The sequence below is a fragment of the Anarhichas minor genome, unplaced genomic scaffold (assembly GCF_050575085.1).
Source record: "Anarhichas minor isolate MPS153535 unplaced genomic scaffold, ASM5057508v1 ptg000021l, whole genome shotgun sequence".
Taxonomy (NCBI): domain Eukaryota; kingdom Metazoa; phylum Chordata; class Actinopteri; order Perciformes; family Anarhichadidae; genus Anarhichas; species Anarhichas minor.
The window spans coordinates 10,924,675-10,949,257 of NW_027466467.1; the positions used below are offsets into that span (position 1 = coordinate 10,924,675).

At 42.9% G+C, this 24,583-nt stretch overlaps 1 protein-coding gene across 1 annotated transcript in view; it reads right to left on the reverse strand.

The window, feature by feature from the left end:
- The window catches only part of ppfia4 (PTPRF interacting protein alpha 4), a 49,665-nt gene that overhangs the window by 2,679 nt on the left and 22,403 nt on the right, over positions 1-24,583 (reverse strand). The window contains 24 exon segments of the mRNA XM_076096405.1: positions 208-383; positions 1,845-1,871; positions 2,219-2,281; positions 2,782-2,982; positions 3,207-3,288; positions 3,413-3,494; positions 3,597-3,709; positions 3,982-4,090; positions 4,187-4,226; positions 4,318-4,546; positions 5,302-5,477; positions 5,941-6,067; positions 6,181-6,272; positions 6,469-6,531; positions 6,681-6,812; positions 7,589-7,672; positions 7,850-7,984; positions 8,523-8,657; positions 8,945-8,956; positions 9,425-9,624; positions 10,190-10,220; positions 11,667-11,774; positions 12,205-12,369; positions 12,560-12,661. Of these exon segments, the coding sequence (XP_075952520.1) occupies positions 208-383; positions 1,845-1,871; positions 2,219-2,281; positions 2,782-2,982; positions 3,207-3,288; positions 3,413-3,494; positions 3,597-3,709; positions 3,982-4,090; positions 4,187-4,226; positions 4,318-4,546; positions 5,302-5,477; positions 5,941-6,067; positions 6,181-6,272; positions 6,469-6,531; positions 6,681-6,812; positions 7,589-7,672; positions 7,850-7,984; positions 8,523-8,657; positions 8,945-8,956; positions 9,425-9,624; positions 10,190-10,220; positions 11,667-11,774; positions 12,205-12,369; positions 12,560-12,661 (2,684 nt within the window).

Consider the following 24,583-nt stretch of genomic DNA (forward strand, 5'->3'; position numbering starts at 1 on the left):
CACACACACACACACACACACACATAGAAATATACACACACACACACACACAAATACCATCATGACAGAACAAACAAGCTCACACACAAACACAGAAAAGCACATAATCATCAGGCTTCATCATCTCCACTGCTATGTGTCCAGTTATCTGATGAAGGGGGAGGCTGATCAAACAGCAGCTAAGCTGATTGCGCTACAGCTACAGACCTATGGAAGCTGTCCACCATCTTGAGGTGGCTCCTCAGGTCCTTCTTGGTCAGGTGGTCCAGCATGCGTGCGTCCACCAGACACTCCATGAAGTATGAGCGGTACTGAGGCAGGCCCAGGCTGGGCAGCCACTCGTTCCCTATCCACTCATGATTCATATCGCCATACGCCAGAGTCTACATGGAGAGTTGTACATAATGTTAGTAATTTGTGCAACAGAAAAAAAGAGAGAGAGAGAGAGAGAGAGAGAGAGGGCTCTTTGTTTCAGAATGATATACTGTGTGTGTACATAGAAAATCTGCCATTTTGTATCACTAAATGAAAATTATTATAAAATTATCCTCAAATTGCTTACATGTATATTGAGTAACACAAGTGTTCAGATACACCTGTGCTCTCAGTGCTAAGACAAGCCAAAATATGCACTGTGACAAACATTTGTTAAAAAGTAAATTTTGTTCATTCAAGAGCTGACACATGTTCCTGGGGACTTCTGTTTATATTTTAAGATGAATCAGTACTGCTGGAGATCATAACTTAAAATGCCTTCCACACCACAACAGGTGTTTTCAGTCATTCTCTCTTTTTAGCCTAATTATGCTAAGAATTACAAGAAGCTCCAATAGGCCTTTTTCACAGGCGCCACCTTACCATGTCAGAATAGGAAAAATACAGGTGTAATGAATAAAGTTAATGATGGCTGGATTCCATTTTGCTGTTTCGGTTTCAGGGTCAAAATGTCTGCTGTAAAAACGTTATTAAAGTGACGAGGGCATTCATTATATGCCAATCGAGTACAGACCGTACACACTCCTGAAAAGCGCTCTAGTCAGGCAGTGTGGCTGGACCGTGACTATGTTGGTTCTTTAACACAAATAAAACAAACTGCTAAGATATTGGAGGATGGAATGTGTTGCAGGTAAATGCAAACAAAATAGTCAATCATGATTTATCTTGATTTAAGGGTCAGTTCACCCAAATTACCAAAAATACCTTTTCAACGGAGGTACACAGAATCTAGTGTGTGGTGCCCAATCCTTAACAAAAATGAAAACTCTATTATATTTTCCTCATAGAACATCTTTTGGTTCCAAATATTCTGTGTCTCCTCTACTCTGTGTTCACGTTCCTAATGACTGCGTACATAGCATTTTATTGACGGTGAATTGGCTGCCCTCTCTTATTCAAATACGACCATGAGTGAATGCATTAGTGAAGAGCATGGGCTCGGAGTGTGCAGACAGATGTTTACTTAGTTAGTTCATTTATTCCGGTCATTTATTCCAAATACAACAATTTGACCATACAGATATGGAACTGGTTAAATAGTACTAAATCATTCTGTCAAAAAAAGATTAAAATCAAAAGTAATATTGTGACTGAAAAAAGGTTGTAACTACCCTTAGTTCTGAACAAAGCATTACCTTAATTCTACCCAAAATAGTAAAACAACAATATACACAATCAAATAAAGAACCACAACATCATAAATTAGAAGCAAATAATCAAAACACAAAACAGATAATACTTGTCAGTTCTTTCTCAATTTTGGTCCAAATAAAGTATAATAAAGAAACACAGATATAATCAAGACGCAGCATCATAAATCACAGATGTAAGCAGATCAGCGACCTCACCTGTGCCCAGCTGCCCTCCTCATTGTCCTGAGTGGCAGCATGGCAGAGACAATATACAAGGTCAGAGAGAAAGGGGACAACTACAGACACACATACGGCACATTCAGAAACACACACACACACACACACACTCTTCTCATATCACATATCTCATATGATCTCTAACACTTATATCATTGACCGAACTTTCACAGGTTAAAACAGTTCAATCCAAACACACATACAAATACCAGCACGAGCACAAAAATGCGTTAGTGTGTGATGTATTTGAAGGGGTCTTCCGGGAGATGACATATGTGTGACACGGTGGGGACAGTGTGAGTGTTGGGTGTGGGGTGGGGTGGGGGGGAGGGGAGCACCCAGATGGTACTGACCGCTTTAGTGGAGGAAGCCAGGTTCTCCATCTCTTCATGAGTCACCCACACATTTCCGGAGGACTGCGCAGAGGACGAAAACACACCCGAACACACACACACATGCATACAGAAGCACGCATACACGCCCAAAAACGCACCCGGGAATGCATTTTTTCCACACACACCGACCCCCATGCACACACAGCCAATCACACACAGACACACAGAGACAAACATTGTGTTGAGTGATGCCCAGGGAGGGAGTGTATTTCAGGCAGGTAGCTTGTGGCTATATGTGGCTCTATTTGTGTGCCGTTTTCCCACAGAGCCCCATGCAATTGATGGCAGTGGAAAAAGACAAGTCAACCCAGTACTGTGGTCCGAGCAGAGGAACAAAAAAAGTCAAAGAGTGAGGACTCATCACCCCAGGGTGCAGAGTGAAGGTTAAGTCTAACAGTGGAGGAGGATTTGAGTGTTTATGTGTAGGGTAATGTGTTCATATTCACATCCTGGATTATTTATTTGCTGTTCATGTATGCACATGTGCGATCATGGAGGTGTATTTGTTTGTGTTGTTTTACCGTTCTGGAGGTAAGTGGTGCAGACGGGCTGGTGAGGGACACCATCTCCTGGATGGCCAAGCGGAGTTTGAGTCGGTGCAGAGGGTTGCTGATGCCAATCTCCCTCTGAATCTCTGTGTCGGACAGAGCTGACATGATGGCTCCGCTCTTCACGTTTGCCCGACAGGCTGCCACGTACCACGCTGGCATACCCACCCACAGCTGGTGAGAGTCATCAAGATATTCAACGTCACCATCATTGAAAGGTCAAATAGAAGGGGAGGAGACTGCAGATCAGGCTGTAATCGTCTCTCCAGTGTTTGATATTAATGTATTTAACATTGCTTTAGACGTAGTAGCAGCCTGACATAAAGATCGCTAGATAGAGGGAGGTTTTCTGAAAGGAATTTATGTTTGGTTGATACATAAGTAAACTAGGGTAGTACCTCTAGCCACGAGACAACAGTTGGGCCGTCCCAATGGGCAAATGGCAGGCCTCTTTTCCTGGCGTCTTCCAAAAGCTCGTGTCTAACAAGCAAATTAAAAGTGGACAGAGAAAGACAGATTATCAGAGAAAAGGCTTAGTTACCAAATTCAAATAACAGGAACGAGAGATAAAACACTAATTCAGACACAGAAAGTATGCTTTTACTTTTTCTTCATCCTGCGGTCCCTCTCAGCCTGTGTGCCCAGTTTTCCCAGAGTCATAGTGTCACCAATGCCCATTTCAAAGTCTGGAAAACAGCAAAGCAGTGTTGATTTCTATGTCTGTAAATCCCACACAATCTCACACTGTCTTTATCAGTGTTAGAACTGGTATGTAGTCTGCAGTGTACCTGTTAATGCCGGTAGAGGCTGTCCATCTCTGCCTACAGTCTGCTCCAATCGACCCTTCTCCTTCTTCCCAAACAATCGGCCAATAGATGACTTGATGCCTTTCTTCTGCTTGCTGCAAACAGCAAATTATGTTAAGCTAAAATCTTTAAACTCATTATCTCATTGTTGTCAACTACGAATAAGCAAGGTAAACAATTGTTTTTGTGTGTTTGAAGCAAAAAGAAAGATTCAGATCCAATTCCAGCCGCAACACTCTTCAGAACTTGTTGGTGGAAAGTTGAAGTGGACTCGTAAAACAATCTGATATAAGTCTGAACTGATGCTAATTTATCATACTGTGCTACCTCTGTGTGTGTGTGTGTGTGTGTGTGTGTGTGTGTTTACCCTCGGCCGTCCTCTAGACTGCCTGTGAACTGCGCGAAATTGGTTTCTAGCCGTAAACTGCGGGGGGACGAGGGAGGCGATGTTTCACACTTGATAGTAGCTTTGTCCACTTCCACAGGAGACTAGAAGAGTCACAAAAGTAACTCATCTCAGTCACGAAAACCGCAGCCGTGAAAAAAACAGATTTAGTTGTAAGTTTGCAAACTTACTGCTACTTTCCTGCGATGTTTCCTCAAGTCGCTTGGCTAACAAATAAAACAACAAACACGTTACATTTACAGCTTTTTACAATGAGCATACTGCTGTACAAAATATGGAGCGTGTGTGCTCTCTGACCAGAGTCATGATGCCTAGATGGTGGCTGGCGTTGCGTGAGTGGTGTTTAGGTGTGGAGTGGCCACTGGTGGGTGGGGAAGAGGATGATGCCAGAGACTGGGCAGTGGCGGAGGTGGGCAGCGTGCGGGGTCGAAGCGTCACGTTGAGTCCGTCCATGCTGCCGCTGTTCACGCGAGACTCGATCTCGTCAGAGCGGAGGTCTGCTGACTCTCTCTCCACCTGGATCATCCTGCACAGACACATGCAAACATACATAGTTATTTTGGAGCACAGAACATCCCATCAATCAATGATTAACACACACTTTATATTGCTCTAATTAAGAATAAAACACTTATATGGAGTTAACTTTGTTTGAAGTTCTCATTTCTTCTACTAATCTGATGTATTTCTATTTCTTATTTATTCAATGAACCTAGTAAATAATAATTTATTTACTATTTACAATTGCATCAAAAATTTAATAAAAATTTAATCTTGGCAAAAAGTGCATTATTAAAAAAAAGTTTGTAGTACAGACATTTTTAAAAATGTATTTCTTCAAGGGAGTCTGGCTCCTCTGCAGCATAATCACTATCTATTTTGCATCTCCTCCCCAGGAGCATATTCTGAGGCGTCACAAGAGAACCTTGTTTACTGTAAACTGCATTAAACAGTGTCCTCTTCCAGCGGGAAACAACTGAAGAAGGAAGAGTCTTATCTTCATGTCATCATCTTTCTATCTAATGCCGCTATCAGATGTGCTGCATCCTGTCTGGCCACAGGTCTTCGTGCATTGCATTAACAAGATGAAACAGCAGCACCTTTATGTTGCTGTTGTATCTTTAAAACGTCCCTTTTCTTGTAATTATTGGTTGTATTATCTCGAACACTTTGTTCTCCTTTTATCTGTATCCGGTTTCTCGCTGCTGCACTGACCAAGTTTCCCTATTGGGATCATGAAACTGTCATGTGTTGTAATCTAATGTGCCTGTGCCTTGTCACCTTATCTCTTCATTGATAGCGTCGAGCTGCTCCTGCAGCATGAGAGCGAGAGTCTGAGCGTCAGATTGGCCGCTGGGGGAAAGCAGGGTCGAGCTAACGTCATCATCCAGGTCTGACTCTGCCTCGATGTCGCTGCCGAGGAGGTGGCTGACGCTTCCACGCAGAGACGGGTAGTCCTGTTCAAACACAGCGTACACCTGGACACAACAAACACACCTGAGCTTTAACATCTGTAGACGCAGCAAACGTGTTAAATACAACATACATTGATGTACCTGAAGAATGTACTATATGGATTCATTCTGATTACATGTAAAAAAATACCATATGACACAGTATGTGGCCAGTTATTAAGAGAAGAAATGAATGAACAGGGGACTTACATCAGACAGGATGTCCATGGCAGCAGGTGAAAAAGAGACAGAGAGACAGAGAGGTTAGTAGAGAATGGCAAGTTAGGCAGCCAAGCACTGACACTTGTTAGTAAAGCTGACATGAACTTGGATACAAGCACTGGTCAGGAGCTGTATGTGGTTAGAGGAATAGTTGACACATGATGTTGTGATCTGTAAGTTGGCCATCCGGCTCAGTGTTTGTGTGTGTGAGGTCCTTTTGGCCTGATAAAGTCATCATTAACACCTTGTTCGGGTCGTCTCGTAGCGACATTCTGCCCTTATGTGCCCGCCTGATCACAGTCGTGCTGTAGTGGCCATCTTGGCCCTCCACCACAGAGAAGCGAAGGTCACTGGCGCTGCCCAGGTGCGACCTGAGAGACACGCATAACAGTTTTTCCATCAATAATGCATATAGCACCATGTTAGAGGGTGTGTATATGAGAGGGAATGGGTGGAGGAGGTGTACAGTATGTCTTGTGTTTACCGAGGGTGAGTTCCATCTCCAAACGCCCCACTGCGACGTTTCAAGTGGTCGATCTCATTTCTCAACTTCTCAATCTCTCCAATTAGCCGTTCCTGAGGGAGAGAGGGGCATTATGTGCAATGCATTCAGATTGCTTACTCAAGTGAAAGTAGCAACACTGTTCCTTAAGACGAGAGTGAAAATCCTGCATTCAAAATTTGACTTGGGGCGATATGGGGCATATAAGTTGGAAGTGAGGAGACGATTGTAGTTTTCAGTGATTAGGTGACCGATTAGAGTCTCACTGACCCTGGTGTGGTGGAATTCTTCAAGCTGTTTCTGGCAGTTCTCGAGGTCCTGAATGAGGGAGTTCTGGACAAAAGAAATCACGAAACCGTGTCAAAACAAATCTGTGTGTCCAAGTATAACCTGTGCTATACTGTTTATTAATTTGTTCTGTGAGGCAATAACAACAGCGGTATGAGCTGCTGCTTAGATGAATGCATGTGTACAGGCCTTGCCTTGTCCTCCAGGGCAGCCATGCGTTCCTTCAAATGGAGCTGCAGTCTTTCATTGGACTCAGTGAGCAGACGATCCACGGTGTCTGACAAGCGCTTGTTGTGCTCCTCATTCATTTTCTCTCTCTGACGAGCCTGATGAGCGGAGAGAGAGAACCAGACGGGTGGGAATGACATCATCACATTTTCTCTTTCGACACAGACTCCATTTGGGTGTATTCATGCAGCTAATCAAGCATCTCTGTGTGGATTAAAGGATGAAGTGTGTATTGAGCCCAAGATCACCAGCTGCCAGATATAGGTCCTCTTGGCCAACAATGGATCTCACAGCCAGAGTGATTTAATTACAGTCATTTACAGGACGATCGCAAGGGGTTAAACGCCTTCTCTTAAATGGAAAGTGCTGTGCTTAAATATGTATTTTACGGTAATTTCAAGAAAGTGAATTAACACAGACACACACAAACACAAATGTGCTTCCTCAGAGAACTCTTTCAACTAAATATAGTCATGAGATCGCACGGCGAGAGAGAGGAATTAGCCTTGCGTGAATTATTCAGAGTCTAAAGATAGCAGCCAATCAGGATTGTGTTGCAGCAAGATATGTGGATTTTGTTTCAAATTCATGCAACAATGCACCGGGAAAATGGAGGGCTCCTCGTATGTGCGTCTGTCCTGTGTGTTTGTGTTTGTATGTGTATGCATGAGGGAGCACAGAGCCATGAGTCAAGGCGTCCAACTAATGTGAAGCATCAGCCCACACACACACACACACACACACACACACACACACACACACACACACACACACACACACACACACACACACACACACAACAAAGTGAGAGGTCAGAGAAACCCTGCAGGGCTGGTGCACACACACACACAAACACACACATATGCTCACACACCCTTCCTAGCTCTTGGTTCTTCTCCTCCAGTTGTGACTCCAGCTGTCTGAGCCGCTCCTCCACATTGCCATGGCGCTCTTCAGCCTGCAGGGGGAGACACTCACATGTAAGTACAACCGCATCTGTAACAGTGTTCAATGTCTATCTGCTTCTGTGTTTTCTATCTGTCAATAACTGATCCTTGCTGTATTGCATCAGCACCCTTTGCTGTGTTTTCTACAGCTCTGTGTGTGTGTGTGTGTGTGTGTGTGTGTGTGTTACCTTGGAAAGTGCCGCTACTCTCTGTGCCAGTTCCGCTTCCACCTCTGGAAGTGTCTCAGCCTTCCTCATGGTCTGAGCCAGCCTCTGCTCTGCCATCTCCAGCATCTCCTGCAGCTGGCGCACCTTCTCCTCGCTCTGACAAACACACACATAAACACACACAAGTGTAAAGAAAGAAGAGGGACATTGAGGGCGATCACAAGTGAGGTGTAATCAGTGTAGTGTGCAACCAGCGAGTAGCAATGGCACTGCAAATAGTCACAAATGTGTTTCTGGTATTCCCCATGTGGAGCTGAACTCAGATTGACCCTGAACTACACATGAACCTTGATGATGTTCTTATTACACACTCACACACTGACAATAACATTCTTCAATACCTTACACACATTGTCACACTAGCTTTATGTACTGTTATGTACTGGCATTAAATATTAAAATGTTGCAAGAGAGAGCACATTAGCCTGAATCCATAACTCACCTTGCATCAAGATACATTTGTTTTGGTGTCACTTAACAACACAGTAGGATTGTAATGCATCCAAGGAAGCCTAAACATTGCAGTACAATTACACGGCACATTTATAAATATTAATTTATGTCAGGCTGAATTAACTGTGTTCAAATTCCAGTCAGGAACCCTCTATGACTAGTCTATGACTAGTGTTGTTACCTGTCGGTGCAGCGAGTCCTTAGTGGCCAGTTCATTCTCCAGTTTGTCGTTGAGGTCGTGGATGTGTGTGGTCTCCCGCTGAGCAGCCAGGTAGCGTTTCTCTAACGTTGTTATCCTCTCCTCCATATCTTCTCTCTGTGGGTGCAGAGACACGGCAACAAAAACAACAACAGGGGAATCATGAGAAACAAGTCTTCAGCTACATGCAACAGCAATAACCAGTGTACTTTATCTCTTCATGTATACATTATCAGTATACATCTTCATAGTATATTGCATATAGGCAGTTAGCATACAAGACATGTATGTACTTTACTGTTTTGTAATGAAAAGAAATGACACAAATGTATCATGACCACTGACAAAAATGCTAAAGCTAGGTGGCTATAGCAAGAGGACTGTGCGGTTACTGCACTTCACACCTGTATTATAGCCTGTACGAACTGATAATACTGGTAAGTAGTGACATAGTTGTTTTGCTTTCATTTTTATGCTTTTATCAAGCATACACTCCATTTACAAGAGACAGCTTTAGGAAACCCCTTTTCAAATGTTTTGCGTTAAAAATAATCTAGTATGTCGCTGGTAGTTGCTGTAATTGGTGAGTGAAACGCAATAACTCAATAGAAAATAGTGGATGTTCAGCCATCTGCTATCATTTTCTCTGTACACAGTTTCTCTGTAGGAGTGAGAAATCTCAATAGCATGGAAAACAAACATGTATTTTTTTAAATTAATGATATAGTAATGTATTAATATACAGTAGAACCACGTTTTTAAAAATAGAAAACAGCAGAATTTTAAATTCAATTAGCTTTTTACCTAAAAAGATCCAGCTTTTTGTAACCTGCTGTTCTCAGTGCTCGCTCCCAGAACAAAACACACGTTTCCTTTGCTCTCACCTCTCTCTGTTCCCGCTGTTGTTTGATTGACAGTTCCTCGCTGCGGCTCAGTTCTCGGCGTGTATTTGCGAGCTCTGCCTCGAGGTCGGCCATGCGGCCGCTGAGAGTGGCAGTGTGGTCACGGCTCTGGGCCAGCTCCTTATTGGTCCGATCCAGCAGCTCCTGAAGCTCGGACACCCGGCTGCCATCATCGTGGGCATCTATGGAGCCGTTGGGCAGTCTCTGTAAGGTGGACACACAACATTAATGGCAATATACGCACATTCTCCCATGAAATGTATTTTAGGACTGAGACACACAAGTGTGCACACTATGGGCAGAGGGTATAGAGAGTAGTTGCAGAACTGATAAAGTTGTATGACCTAGATATAAAAGTGTTGGGTGTTATGCATAGGAGGGTGGGCTGTGGTAGATTAGGCTGCCATGTTGTTGTTTTGATGTTGTTTCTCTTCACAGCTCAAAGTGCAGTTAATTCCAGGGCCTTAATTAAATGAGCCTTTGGAGACGCATATTCAGACAGGCAACACAGTGGGCAGTGAAAGTTAGTAGGACCCCCTCCACCCATGTTCCAATTTCGCCTGCTCATGAGTATAGAAACATACCCAGAAAGGGAGGGAGGGGGCTAAAGGGTCTGAGGCTGTGTAATAAAACAGCCCTGGTGATTTATGCAATTGTGCATGATTCCAGTGTAGCCATATGAACTCATTAGATTTACTCCCAGGGGTTTTGGAAATAGTATTGCACAGCCCCATGTGACTGACAGACATCAGGTACGACGTGGCCCTACAATGATTGTCTTGGTTAGGGTTCCTGCTGAAAAAGTACACGTGGTCATGATCATTTTATGGCATTTTGAATTCAATTATCCTCTTATTGCAGCATCCGGGGGCAGTAAATGTCTGCAGGGCAGCGTGTGTCGTGGATAAATGTCCTAACAGAGTTCACACTCCTCCTAACGCTCGTACTATAGCCAATTCTCTTCATTGTCTTTTCTCCCTCACTCTCTGAGGCTCTCTTCCCTTTTTCATGGTAAGTTATTGATTTCTTTTCAAGTTTGATTATTCCTTTAATCAAACGACTGTATATTGACATTTCATTTTGCCTTTTTTTCTTCTTCCTGAAGCCAAAGAAATAGGAGTGGGTTAAGTGGATCTTGTGCCGCTCCCCCAACGCTGCCGGCCTGAACAGAGGAAGGCCATTTCCATTCAGATACAAACAGGCTCTGCTGTGTAGGGAGGTTTGTTACTCCTTGTGGACGGAACGAGACACAGTTACATAATGTGTGCCCAGTTCAGGGCTGGAATCAAACCATGGAGGACAGGACTCGATTAAAGAGCAAGAGTTTTAATGTTATCAGAATAAACTAGAAAGGTAAAGGAGGATTCATGCTACATTTAGCTCCATTAACCTCATGTATGTGTGTGTGTGTGTGTGTGTGCACGCGTGTGTGAGCAGCTATGTTAATGTACTGAAGAAAGATAGAAAGAAGATGCAAAGACAGTGATTGACAGCCAGACGGACGAATACTATAGGCGGACATAAGATAAAGCACAGAGCAAAAAAACAATCACACAGCCAGGAAGACCTTCCATGTAGGTTTGGATCCATCTGTTCGCTCCACTGAGTCACCATCCTTCCTTTGTCTCACCATGTTCAACTGCAGTGTAGATTAAAAAGAAAGAACCCCCCCCCCCCCCCAATGAGCAAACCTTCTCTTTTCTGTTTCCTTAGTGAATCCAAGAACAAAACTTCCCAAAGGGAAGCCTGGCTTCCAGGCTGCCAGCATGCTTCAGACAACATGCCCTACCATATTTTACATAACTACAAAAATGAATTAGAGGAGGGAGGGGTCGCTTCAGTGCGGGTCTGCTCCTCTTATAAAAAAAACTGTGTGATCAGTGCAACTTAACAAGCTTTGACTTCACATCTTACATAACCCACTGGGATTCTGCTTTAACTGAGCCTGCTGTGAATATTTAACATCATTTTATCTTTAGAATGAAGTCTTTGATGATATATTTAAACAGAAGAGTACAGAAGGCGAGTTTGTGCAATGCACGTGTGTGTGTGTGTGTGTGTGTGTGAGAACAGAGGGCTGAGAAGGCAGGGCCTCTCACCCAGTGTGACACTTGAAGCATATATCAGATCAGATTGGAGGCTTTAACAGATGTCTGCAAGGGACTGAACAGATGTTTCCCTTACCAATAACCACATATAGTAACACGCAAACACAGTCACACACACAGTCACGTTCACAAGCATTCACACACCTCACCTCTTGTGTGTTAACTGCTAGCTGTCCCTCCAGGGTGGACACCCTCTCCAGAGCCACACGAAGCCTTTCACGTACCTGCCAAAACACACAAAGAACACACACATCAAGACAAAATCCAGAAACATGAGGACACGCTGCACAATCCTGGATAATATTTAGATCTGTATATAGAGAGCGTCTCACAAGTCATGTCTTAATTGACTTCGCTAGTAGAACATAATATTGGTTGCTAGAAGTTCTCAAATGGTGCCTTGGGCCCTTTATTTACCTCAACTGAAACCAAAACCAAAAAGCAGTTTTATAATTTTTCATTTCACAGCAAAACTGATTTGATCAGAATTAATTAGTGAGGAGGACAGCAATTCTGTTGAAAACACTAGGAGCGACTAGTGGCGGGCATGACCAGACTGATGGAAATACCATGTACTGAAGACACCAAAAGAGGCAATTGTTTCCCCTGTATGATTCTGTTAGTGTGTGTGCGAGTGTGTGCGTGTGTGTCCACCTTTTCATCCAGAGCCTTGTGGTGTTCAAACAGCGACTTCAGGGCTTTGAGGACCTCCACCTCGCTGGAGACTCCAGACGGTGGGGGTGCCTGTCTCTTCACCACTGTCATCCTCAGACTGCGTTCGTGACGAGACACCAGACACTCCAGGTGCTCCAACAGCAGCTACAGCACACACACACACACACACACACACACACACACACACACACACACACACACACACACACACACACACACACACACGCACACACACACACATGAATGTATGCACGACCAAAGAGAATACTAATTTCAATCTTAGAAACATTGTTTGTTTTCATCAGCATCACCACACACATACACACACACATACCCTGGTGTTGTTTCTTTCAGCTTTCAGCTCCGATATTTCTTCCTCTTTCTCCAGCAGCTGCTCCCGGCATATGTTCAGCTCCTTCGTCAGGGTGGCAAACTCCTGCAAAACACACACACACACACACACACACACACACACACAAACACACACACACACACACACACACACACACACACACACACACACACACACACACACACACACACACACACACCATCAACCATACAGAGGTTAATGCTGTATTAGTGATGAATATTTTGTGAAGCTGAGCACATATGCAGCTATAATCTCAAGGTGCAAACACATGTGGATGACAGGTTTTTTGGTGGCACAAGCACACTCCTGGCACAGCGCAGCACAGGATGAGCCCACCGCTAGTTAGAGGAATACTTTATCCTTTATTAACCTTTCTGTGCACCTGCGATAAGAGTTGGTCTGAGCGGGCGGAGATGACCGAAATGGCACTGTGCTATCTGATCTGCATAAACACGACCTCAGCTGTGCCCCTCTGCCCACCTCAGCGCCTGCCTCTGAGTAATATTTCTTAAAAGTAACAGTACTTTTACCTGAGTACAATATTCTAGTCGGCCACTCTTTCCACATCTGAAAAAACAGAGCAGGATTTGGACTTAAACTGGTGCTGAGACACGTCCACAATGTATTAACAACGATCCAGCTGAAATAGGACGAGAATATACAAAATCCATTAGACTGAAAATAAAACGTCTGTGTTATTCTTTCCCATTACCAACAAATGTGCAACACTGAATATGGAATGTCTCAACATATCATTTTATGGAAACTGAAAAAACATTATGAACGGCCCTGATCACACATTCCAACTATATTGTCCAAAAAGCAAATGCAATGGTGTGAAAACAGTGTCATCTTGCTCTCTCTGACAATCAAAGAACATCCATAAAATCCAGTTCCCAGTGATGATAGAGGGACTTATCATTATTAAAGAGAGAAAATAGATTATTCAAAATGAATTCTTAGCCGCGTTACAAAAGTACATTTCACTTGAGAGCCATTTGATTTATTGATATTCATTATTCACGCTCCTCGGTTTTGACAGATGGCTTTGCACTTCACTGAAGCTTTTAAGCACTCCAGACGTCCTTTATCGCCACATTTGAAAAACTCGACCGTTGAGCGACTAGAATTTGGACCACAATGGTTTCTGGTTGGTTTGGATCCACTCAGTCGGTCAGATGTGGCATGTTTGAAGCAATTTTCAGTCCGGAATTCACTCATTTTGTACAAACGAATGGCACGGCATTATCTGAGATACCGTTCACTCCTTTGTTAATATCATACTGCAGTAGTGTCATTCAGATGTTGTAACAAGATAACATCAAGTAGTTGTACTGAATAGGATGAATACATAAAATAGGTTTTGAGACCTGATGGAGCAATGACATCCTTCCTTAGACACACATTTAAAGGTTTAGTTCACCACAACAATACAAGTCAGTATCTATACATCCCCACGTCTGTTGAGTGTGCAGTTTGTTACTTCATGCATCACAGCTGTCTCCCACACTATTCGAGATAGAACCACAAACAACCACGTATTGCAAATTTGATGGACATTTTATGCTCTTTTGGAGCTGCAAAAAGATTGCTCCATTAACTTTAATCTTTTGGGAGAAGGCTGTGATGGAACTGCAGCACTAACCTGCTGTGTGTTTGACTATTACAGTATATAAACTTTAATAGCTCTTTACCTGGCCCTTTTTTCATTTTGGGGTGAACTAGTCCTTTAAGGAGCATATATATATATATATATATATATATATATACATCTATATATGTACAGTATGTATATATATAGATATACTGTATATATATATATAGCTCTTGCAAAAAACAATTGATATTAAAATAGTAGAAACCAATAAGAGAGTATCTATAGACTATACTGTACCTGACTGAATATCTGATATCTATCAACTGGATGTAATACACCACACCAGTCCACTACTGCAAGACAACATTTAATGCATTTGTAAAGAGTTTTATAAATCCTGACAGTGTCAGATGTCTGTAGCTGAAAATGATAAGCTTCACCCGCTCTGGTTTGGGATTATAACGTCTCCACATTCTATCTCGCTCGAATAACTCATAATAGCGTAAACTGATCCCCACACAAGTCCCTCCAGATCAGTGGAAGAGAATGGATGAAATGTCAGTCCCAGCTTCTGCCCTTCCACTAATATCTGAAGTTCTGTCTTGCTGCTACCTGTGCAGTCAATTTCCCGGTCTCCAAGTCCCATACGTTATCCACTTGCCCATATGATTTTCTGTTATTCCGTCTGCCATTGATTCGATTTACACGAGGCGAGAGGCCAACAGTGCTACTGTTACAGTGTATGACAGCGAAAGAGCCAGTGACACACAGCTTCTGCTGGAAGTTCATTTTTAATATTTTCTGTGGTTTGATCACACAGAGATTTGGTGGCTGTTTGTTTACTAAAGTGTGTACATCTGTTCGTGCGCCAGTGTGTGTGTGAGTCAGTTTGTGTGTGTGTGCATGTTGTTTTAACATCTCCTGGTGCTTTGTTGGCATTTCTTGTAAGCTTGGCTTTAGTCCAAGCCAATACCAGGCTTATGCTCTCTCTTCTTGTCTCAAACACGGACACAGCTTTTAAAGTCCTGGTGCTCCCTGCAGGAATGACACTGCATTCTTGGTCTTACGTTTCTCACTGATGACCCAAATATGGCGCATGACTAAGAAATTCTACTTTGAAGTTGGTATTGGGAACATTCCACTTTGCTGCCCTTTTAAAAAATATGGTGGCGCATAAAGTGCTAGGCCTGGTTAACTTGCCATCAATACACCTGACGCCTGTCTGAGCCTATCAAGAAGACCGGTCTAACCAGAACAGATGTGATTGGATGACACTTATAAGTTATGAAGAGTGTCTGTAACCATAATAAATTGATTAATATCCCAATTTTAGGGCAAGATATTGTATGCCTTGTATGAGACACATTCTGGTCTTTAGTTTCACAGTGATAAACTGGTAATAACGGCCAATAAAGTTCTGGTCTCTCCGGTTGTCACTGGTCTACACCACCAAGCTGGGTGGGCCGATCCTAAAGTGGGTGTTTTATGAATATTCACTCTCCTTGCCTTTAATCTGGGAAATAGGATGCACAGACTGATGCGCAGTTCAGAGTTTTTTATTACCCGCAACCGACCTGACCCGCAAACCTCCAACTTTATGCATTATATAGTAGCGCAGTTGTCAGGTCTGGGCAAGGACAGAGACAAGCGGACCTGAGTGTGGTGTGTGTGTGCTAGAGAGAAACAGAGAGAGGGGAAGAGAAGGTGGACTATTGCACGTAATGTTTCTGTAACATCGACCCCCACATCACCACTGACTGGTAAGTAAGCGACTAAGATGCGGAATATAAAAAAAGGATCAGGAGCAAAACATCTGATCTGTTCAGGAATTTGGAGTGTCATCACACAAATGTGTCTCTTTAAATTCGCCCTGTGCTTTTAGCATTCGCCCTATAAACTGACCTGCTGTGTTTTTACTTTAAATATATAAGATATATGTAAAAACAACATTATATTGTAGTGTGACAGCTGAACTGAGTTGATAATAATAATCTAAATAACAGAATTCCGATCTGCGACAAACGCTCGCATTCTTTCACACAAAGTCTCACAAAATGATCTGGATCTCTGTTGACCCTGAGCATCACGTTGCAGGCAAAAAAACAAGTCAGGAGAGGGAAGAGAGCGGGAAGGAGCATCGGGAGGAAAAGGGGGAAAATGGGTCAGCGTGTTCATTCTACTTTCCCTTATTCCACAGGGGAGCACAAATAGACAGGAGCTCAGCCCAAATCCACCAACAGATGTTAGAGCTCACTGTCTCTTTCAATCATGGCAAAAAGGCTCAACCGCCACCTCTCGCACTCTCTGTTTCATCCCTTCATCCTTGTGCCTTTCAGGAGCTCTGTGCTTCTCCCCACAAACTGCTTGAATGCTAAAAAACACAAATGTGTGAAACATGCACTGACAAATAACCAAGAACAGATAAAGGTATGAATACATAACCCCTGTTAGGGGTATTATATAACAGTAATATATAAACACATCACTGTCTAGACAAAAAACTTCTCTTTAATTTCTTATGAGGTCTGTCTAACATCTTCCCACGGGCAGCTTCTACCGGCTTTCGCTTTTATCCTCTTTTCCACAGGCACACACACACACACACACACACACATGCTGTTGCTCTGTGCACTATGCAATTCTAACCCCCCCAAAACTGTATGAGCTATGAAAAATCCTGGGATGTTTATTAAACTTTATACAGTCAGATACAGAGAGCAGCTCTTTGACGACACAACGTCAACATGTGTCAGAGAGTATATATATATATATGTATATATATATATATATATGTATATATATATATATAGAGAGAGAGAGAGAGAGAGAGAAGGTTCTGGCGTCTGGAGGAACGTAGCTCCTCTGCCTTCAATCACAATGTGAGATAGCAAGCGGTTAAAAAACACCCAGAGCCCAGACATTGTAAAGGGATTTCTCCCCTTCGCTTCCTTAAGCAGTTTGGGATTAAAGGATGAAAAAAATGCTGTGTGTGTAGAGAGAGAGAGATTGGAGTGCAGACACACACACGCAATCCCAAAAAATATATGGTCTATTGTGAGTGCCTCGTCCTTCTGTGTCTGTGTGTGTGTGTTTTTTTGTATTTTGCCCAGAGGTCAGCACTGTTGACCAACACCACACACCTGAACTTTGTCTGAAAAAGGAAATGTGAATGACAACTTCTCATGTTCAGCACAAGCCCACATTTTATCTCAACAATACGTCTGCCCTGTCTGATGCAAATATACAGAAAGCGTGATTGTGTGTTTGACAACGTGTGGGCACTCGCGAGGCAGGTGCTTTAGCAGTCATCACAAATGACGTGATCATTTTAACATAGCCATACGCCGCAAACGTTTGCTATGGCGTCCTCAGGTTAGCATAGCATAGCATAGAGAAATAGGGGCTGAATCTGACTGGATAAAAGCTCTCCTTAAAACAAGCTGTGCTGGAAGCAGAGCAACAGAGGAAGACAGGAGCTGTGCAATGAGAAAATAAGCTAATGGGGAAAAAAATGATAATACATGTAGTGTATTTGTGAAAAATTATTAAATTATAAAATAGCTGTAACTTTGTGATTCTGTTTAGGCCAGCAGAGAAGGCTTAGCTGGCCCTGACGGTCCACCACTGTCTAATATCTGTTTATACCTATTTTCTCTGGACTCTCTTGGAAAAGCGATCTTACTTCTCTTGAAAGCTGCACAACTAATGACGTAGCTATTTTAATGACTTCACTGAGTAATTATGTAATCGCTGTTAAAGGTCCACAGTGGCATCCTGACTAGAATCATGTAAGCATCACTCAAAGATCCCTCTTTAATCCAAAGCGTTGTGAAAAATGTATGATCATCGTCTCTTTTATAGGACAGCAAGACAGAAGAGGATTCAACTCAAAAAAAAGTATCCGCTGAGTTGCATCTCTTTCCCAATGTAAGTCTATGTGACAAAGTGTTTTTGGGCACCATGGCATCACATGACGAACCCAGAAGTTGTAATTGCCCCGTTTGCTTCAAAGCCCGGCGCTCTTCCTCGGGGCTTGATAGCTACCTAATGACACCAATGACCCCACAATTAACAAATTAAAAGACAATTTTTTATTTCTGTGATGATTGTATTTTTTCAACTTTTTCCTGAATGTTGTTACCAGTTGCAAACATTTCTAAAATGTAACCAAGAAACCTGTTGTTTTGAGTACAATATTTACTTTTCTCCTTTAGAAAAGTCTCTCTAACACATGATTTCTTTCACAACTACTCTGTTTGCCTTCACTCACAGTATAACTCTCTGCAGAATGGAACACCTTCTTATTTGTCTCTGCAGCTTGATATTGGGAATTTGGGGAAAATAGAAAAGCAATAACAAAAGTAAATTTAGAAAAAGCGGGGTGATGGATACAGAATTGTATATTAACACACTAACTCCAGGGATGTATCGTAGATTACAGATACAGTAAATCATACCTTCATAAAAATGAATGCACTGAGCAACAAACAGCCTCTTAACTCCTCTATGTGTGGGCAGATTAACAAGACAGAAGGTGAGGCCAATACAAAAATAAAGCAATGTCTGCCAAAGCTCGAGAACAGCGACAGTGACATCGTCTCTGTGATCGTCAGTTGGTGGGAGGACAGGAAAAGAGGAAAATATGTGACTAAGAATGAAAGGAAAGAGATGGAAACTGTAAACATGACTATCAACTCATTCACACATTGTGTGATTCACACGGTAGGTTTGTGGTACCAGATATCATTTATGATAATCTGAGGATCCTTACAGCCCCAGTGCACATCGCCAGCAATCAGATTGTATTTTGCATCTTGGAAAGACCAGCAAACCTTGAGTAGATGAATTCGTCATGTTTCTTCAGCACAGAAGTAGGCGTTAGTTAGTTGGCACTGCCTCAGTGCAGACACTAGAATCACTTAGTGTTTCTCCTCCTGTTATTCAGTAATTATGACAGAAACACTTCACTCAGAAAACAAGGTTTTCGTTTTGGGCTACAGGAATGTGGTACATGTTCTACAATGCAGGAGCGGAAAAGGATTTGCTTCACCAGTAAACCTTCAGAAATGATCATGAGAGAAGAAGAAGGAGATACCTCATCAGAGATCAGAGTGGCTGAGACACTAAATTAACTCTGATGTAAATCTCGGTCATTCACTAAGGAGTGCCGCGCTGAAGATGAATGCAGGGCCCGGACGGGAGAATGAGTGAGTCCCCGGGGAGACTGGGATATCACAGCTCTGTAACTCTTCACCACTGCAGAGAGAGAGAGCGAGGCCGCAAACAGCACAGAGGTGGACTCGACCTTGCTCCGACGAGTCTTACGCACATGCACCGACCGCCGCCGACACCTTTTCCGGGGTGTCGGCCCTGTAGGCAGTGAGTAATCTGTTGCCATGACGCCGCACCGCACACTGCGGGGCCGTCGCCACGGCGACAGCTCATTAGGAAAGCGGAGTGTTTGAGCAGCACGCGAACTTCGCACGAACGTCTCATCAGGCGAACGCAGACGCATGCGTCGCTACAAAACACGAATCAATGCACAAAGCTGCCCGAGAGACATTCCTTCTGTATAATGATGTGACAGCTCTCGAGACCCGGGGGAGTGAAGCCGCTGACTGCAGCACAGATCTCCACCCTGACTGGAGGAACAACTCTCACTGAAAACTTAAACAAAAAAGAAAAGCTTCTCCCTTCAGAATGCAGAACGTGGAGAGCAAATAAAGAAAAGCAAACACGTGTGTATTTTATTCTTCATGGCTGAGAGTAATGTAGTAAAATTAGGCTTCTGCATAATCATTGTGAGTCATGAGCAAATCAGCCTAAGTGAAGCACATTAGGGATAATGCCAAGACTGACTGAAGCCGTGCCAGCTCTGGACTCACTTCTGAAGAGCTGATAACACAACAGCAAATGCGCTCGGCGTGAATACAACTCAGTAAATCCCACTCTGAACACCTTATGGAAAAATGGGATTTCTATGTGAAATCCCAAGCATAAGTGAATCTAGAAGTGTTCACCACTTTTGAAGGGATTTAAATGAAACCTGGCAAGAAAACAAACCCCACCAGTGTAAAAAAAACATGCAAATCAAAAGTAATTTAAAACCCTGAATATTGTTCATGAAGTTGATTGACACAGCAAAAGCATTTTCACTGCAGAGCTGACACATCAACTCTGTCTGTGTTATAAAATATCATTTTCTTATGCTCGGCAAACAAATGTGTCAAATCTTTGTGAGTTTTCCAACTTTCTCTTCCCCTCTGTGCCCATTGAAGGCCTGAGCCCAGAATAGCATCCATTCGCGTATCCAGGTTTTCTTCATTTAAGAAAAACAAAACCTGCTCCAGAAAGAGGGACAAAGAAAGAGAGGAAGGAAGAGAAGGGAATACTTCCTCTGCTCGGATGAAAGGAGATACACAAAGAGTTTTTGTTGTGCATCAGCAGAGTCGAGTCTCTCGCATGCATGCTGCAGCAAACATACAAGCACGCACAGCAGTCACAGAAAAAGAGAGAATTCCCCACCAGTGCATGACAGATATATTCATCTCTTTTTTTTCTTGGACAGTTGGAGGTTGAAAACATGCAACTAGCCACATTAACCAGGGAAAAGCCTTATTGGAGGGGGGGGGCTGCCCTTTCTAAACCGATATGCAATTTACATCACTGCAAAGCATTAATCATTGTTCACAGCTTGATTTAGGCATGGTGGGGAAAAGGAGGAAGAGGTGGAGATGAGGCCATATCTCAGTCCTAGAAAAGAGTCATCAGCACTGAAATCAATACTCAGGCAAGGACACGTGGAGAGAGAGAGAGCTATTAGAGCTGGAGACAATCCTTTACCAGTAACATCCACAAACTCTACGGGTGGTGAGTCCCTACCTGGTACATGTAGGTGTTAAAGTGGGTCCCATTCAGAAGGTGGATCTTCACTGTTGGGTTCATGGTGAAGGTTAAACATATCAGATCCCTCAAACAGACCCCCCATAAAAAGAGAGACAGAGACAGGTAGAGAGAACGAGGAGTGATGGGAAGAGAGGGTGGTGAAGATGGAAAAAGAGGGATTGTTCCTCTGAGTCCTAACCGACACTGACTGTAGCAGGACGAGAAGAGATTCCTGTGCTGCTCCCTCTGCTCTCCGCTCGGGACAACAGCACTCCGCTAGTCAGCCTGCTCTAACTGCAGCCGGGACGAGGGGTAAGGAGAGAGAGAGAGAGAGAGAGAGAGAGAGAGAGAGAGAGAGAGAGAGAGAGAGAGAGAGAGAGGGGAAGGGAGATAAACAGGGACAGGCAGAAAAAAAGGAGTAAGCAGGGGTTGACGTAAACATGGATGATTTTGATCAGAGAGAAAGCTATGATGAGGACGCAGGGAGGAAGTGGACAGAGCTGCTGTAGTGATCAGCTGATGGAGGAAGGAAGAGGCAGGGTTTAGACAAGGACTGCTGGTGGCTCAGGCCACCTGTTCTCTATTGCTCAAACACACACACACGCACAAAGGGAGTTTTTAAGTCACATTTGGAACTAATTCCATGAATTAGCATTAATTAAATGCCCTATTTCCTCCTAATAAAAACTCCAGCCAGTGCTTACTCAACACAAATTCAAGAGACCATTTTTCCTCCAGCATGACATTGTGTGCGCTGATTCTTTCTATTTATAAATGGCAGCCTGTTTCGTCCCTCCTCTCTCAGTAGGAATTCAGTGCATTCACTTGACTGGAGTCTGAAACACCTTCCGGTGCTTTTATACAGCAAAGAATATCAATTCTACCCTCACATTGTTAGCGTTGTCTGCACTGCCGTGGATGTCCCTTTGAAGCAAGTTTTTTAACCTCTTTTTTTCTGTTGCCATGACACACCAAAAACTTGTAGTCCACCTGATTATTAAAATGTAGAAAATGTCTTATTTGATTCTACATTAATGGCTCACGTTTTCATGATCAAAATATTCTAACATTTGCATCATGGGATTTTTGAAGCTTGTCTAAAAACCACTTGTATCTCGACCACTGTTGCTTTGATTTTGAATTTTGAAGTCCCCAAACTTCAAAATACAATACTCAATCACTGGGGCACTCGTAGATACTGATTTGTTTCTGTATTTTACTGATACATGCTTCTCATAAACAGCAGCATGCACTGGTATTAGTTTGGTGCTTCTGATGTGCATCATCAAAAGTGAAGAAATTATTATTATGAAGCTCATCATCAGGTTATTTTTCATAACCCACATTTTCTTCAATTTATTATTGTTTTTTAAATCAAAAAAGTGCAACTTGCAAGCTTGCTATTGATATATGTTACATCAATGAGCAGCATGAGCTGCAAAAAGTGTGTTGGAGTAGTGTCCATGATTAGGTTATGAGCCAGTGTCTAATTAGTTACAACTGATTTGACTGTTCATTACTCTCATTCTGCATTGCTCCCCTCTTTATGCCTTCTCTTATTCTCATCACTCTCTCCTGTGCTTCACCACTCACTGGGCTCAGCCACTCACCGATGCTATGCTCCATCTTCAGTCAGTAAAAAACACACTAAAGTGCTCATTCAACATCATAAGCATCGGGAGTGGCAGTACATAAATGTAGAAAAAGACACAGGTCTACTTGCTTGCACATGGTTGTCAAGGAAACAAGGTTCACAAGAGAGCGAGACAGAGAGAGAGACAGAGAGAGAGAGACAGAGAGAGAGACATAGAGACAGAGAGAGAGAGAGACAGAGAGAGAGACATCGAGACAGAGACAGAGAGAGAGACAGAGAGACAGAGAGAGAGACAGAGAGAGAGAGACAGAGAGAGAGAGACAGCGAGACAGTGAGACAGAGAGAGAGACAGAGAAAGCAGAAGATGAAGCAGTGAGACAGACAAGTCCCACATCAAAACATCTTTTAGTGATTGTGGTGACATGAACTGAAAGCAGCTCACTGCAGGCTCGAACCTCAGCCTCACGTCTTGTGAGAAGCCAAACACACTGGTCACTGCTGCCATCTGGTTTGGTGGTGAGACAGAGACCCCTACTGGCAGCACATGGTGCTCACACAAAGTAGAAGCAAACCAAGTGATCATGGCTACCAGTTTACCAGCTTTAGAGCAGCTAGTGGTGTCCAAAGATAGCGGAAGCTACGAGTTTGACTACATGGTCCATGTACACGGTCAATGATTGAGAAGAAGGAGACGCAGGAAAACGAGAGTGAGAAGAGAGGCTGGAAAGAATTTAGAATGCATTGTGATAACTTCTCATCCTTGACATAAGTGGGAGCTACACCTGGCACAACCGGAGCTCTACTGTCAGAGACGGAAACAAAAGAACGCATCCAAACAAGCATTGAACAGACAAACACACTACAAAGCACACATGCACATCAGCAGTGCTGACAAAAACTCCAAAAATGTGACACATTTAAAAGAGCATTTTCTGTAGCAGAATTCAGAGAAGTGGGAGACCTCTGACTATGTTTTATCTGACATCTTCTCACAGTTTCTCTCTCTCTCTCTCTCTCCTCCTTGCTTCCTCAGTCTCTTTCCTCCTGCTGCTGCCTAACTACACTTGATTACTTCTTTCACTCTATCCACTCCAGCTCCTCCATGCTTGCTCTCTCATTCTTTTTTTCCCTCCTTTGCTCTTCCTCTCTCCTATTTTTCTCAAGCGTTGCTAATCCCAGCTGAACCTTCCCTCGACAGAGAGCAGCCATTTTACATCATAACATAACATGGAGCAGAGGGCAAAGCCCCCCCATCTCACCACCTCCACTGTCACGTACAAAACACGACCACAAATAAATTCACAAATGTACACACCTAAATACAAAGGGGTGAAGGTTTGGTAATAGAAGAGAACAATGCCGGCACTGAATCCGAACCACAAACAAACATAATGAAAACAATCAGGTTTCCTCCACAAGTCTAACTGAAGAATTGGAAATACTGAATTAGTTTTTGTATTATTAGTGTAATACACTAACCACACTAAACAGGGTCACTGATAGATAACTTAGAGCAGTGGTTCCCAAACTTTTTCTGTCAAGACCCCCTTTGATGATATAGGAACATTGGACGACCCCCCCCCCCCCCCCCCCCCCCGCAACCCGACCCCAAATTTTTCTTGGTTTTTAATGAATTGCATTATAATGCATGAACTGTATAAAATATTTTTATTTCTTTCTAAAATAAGTACATATCACTTCACAGTTTATTCTTCAGTTTGTTTAACTGGGAAAAAAAATAGCAATAATAAAATATATATAAAATAAAAAATATATAAAATAATTTGTAAATACAATTAACTTAATTTCAAACAAAGTGCAAACAACATATACTGTATTTCCTCACATTGAACAGCAGGTTTTCTCAAACAATAAAATAACACAATTATGAACAAGGTGTGCAGGTCTA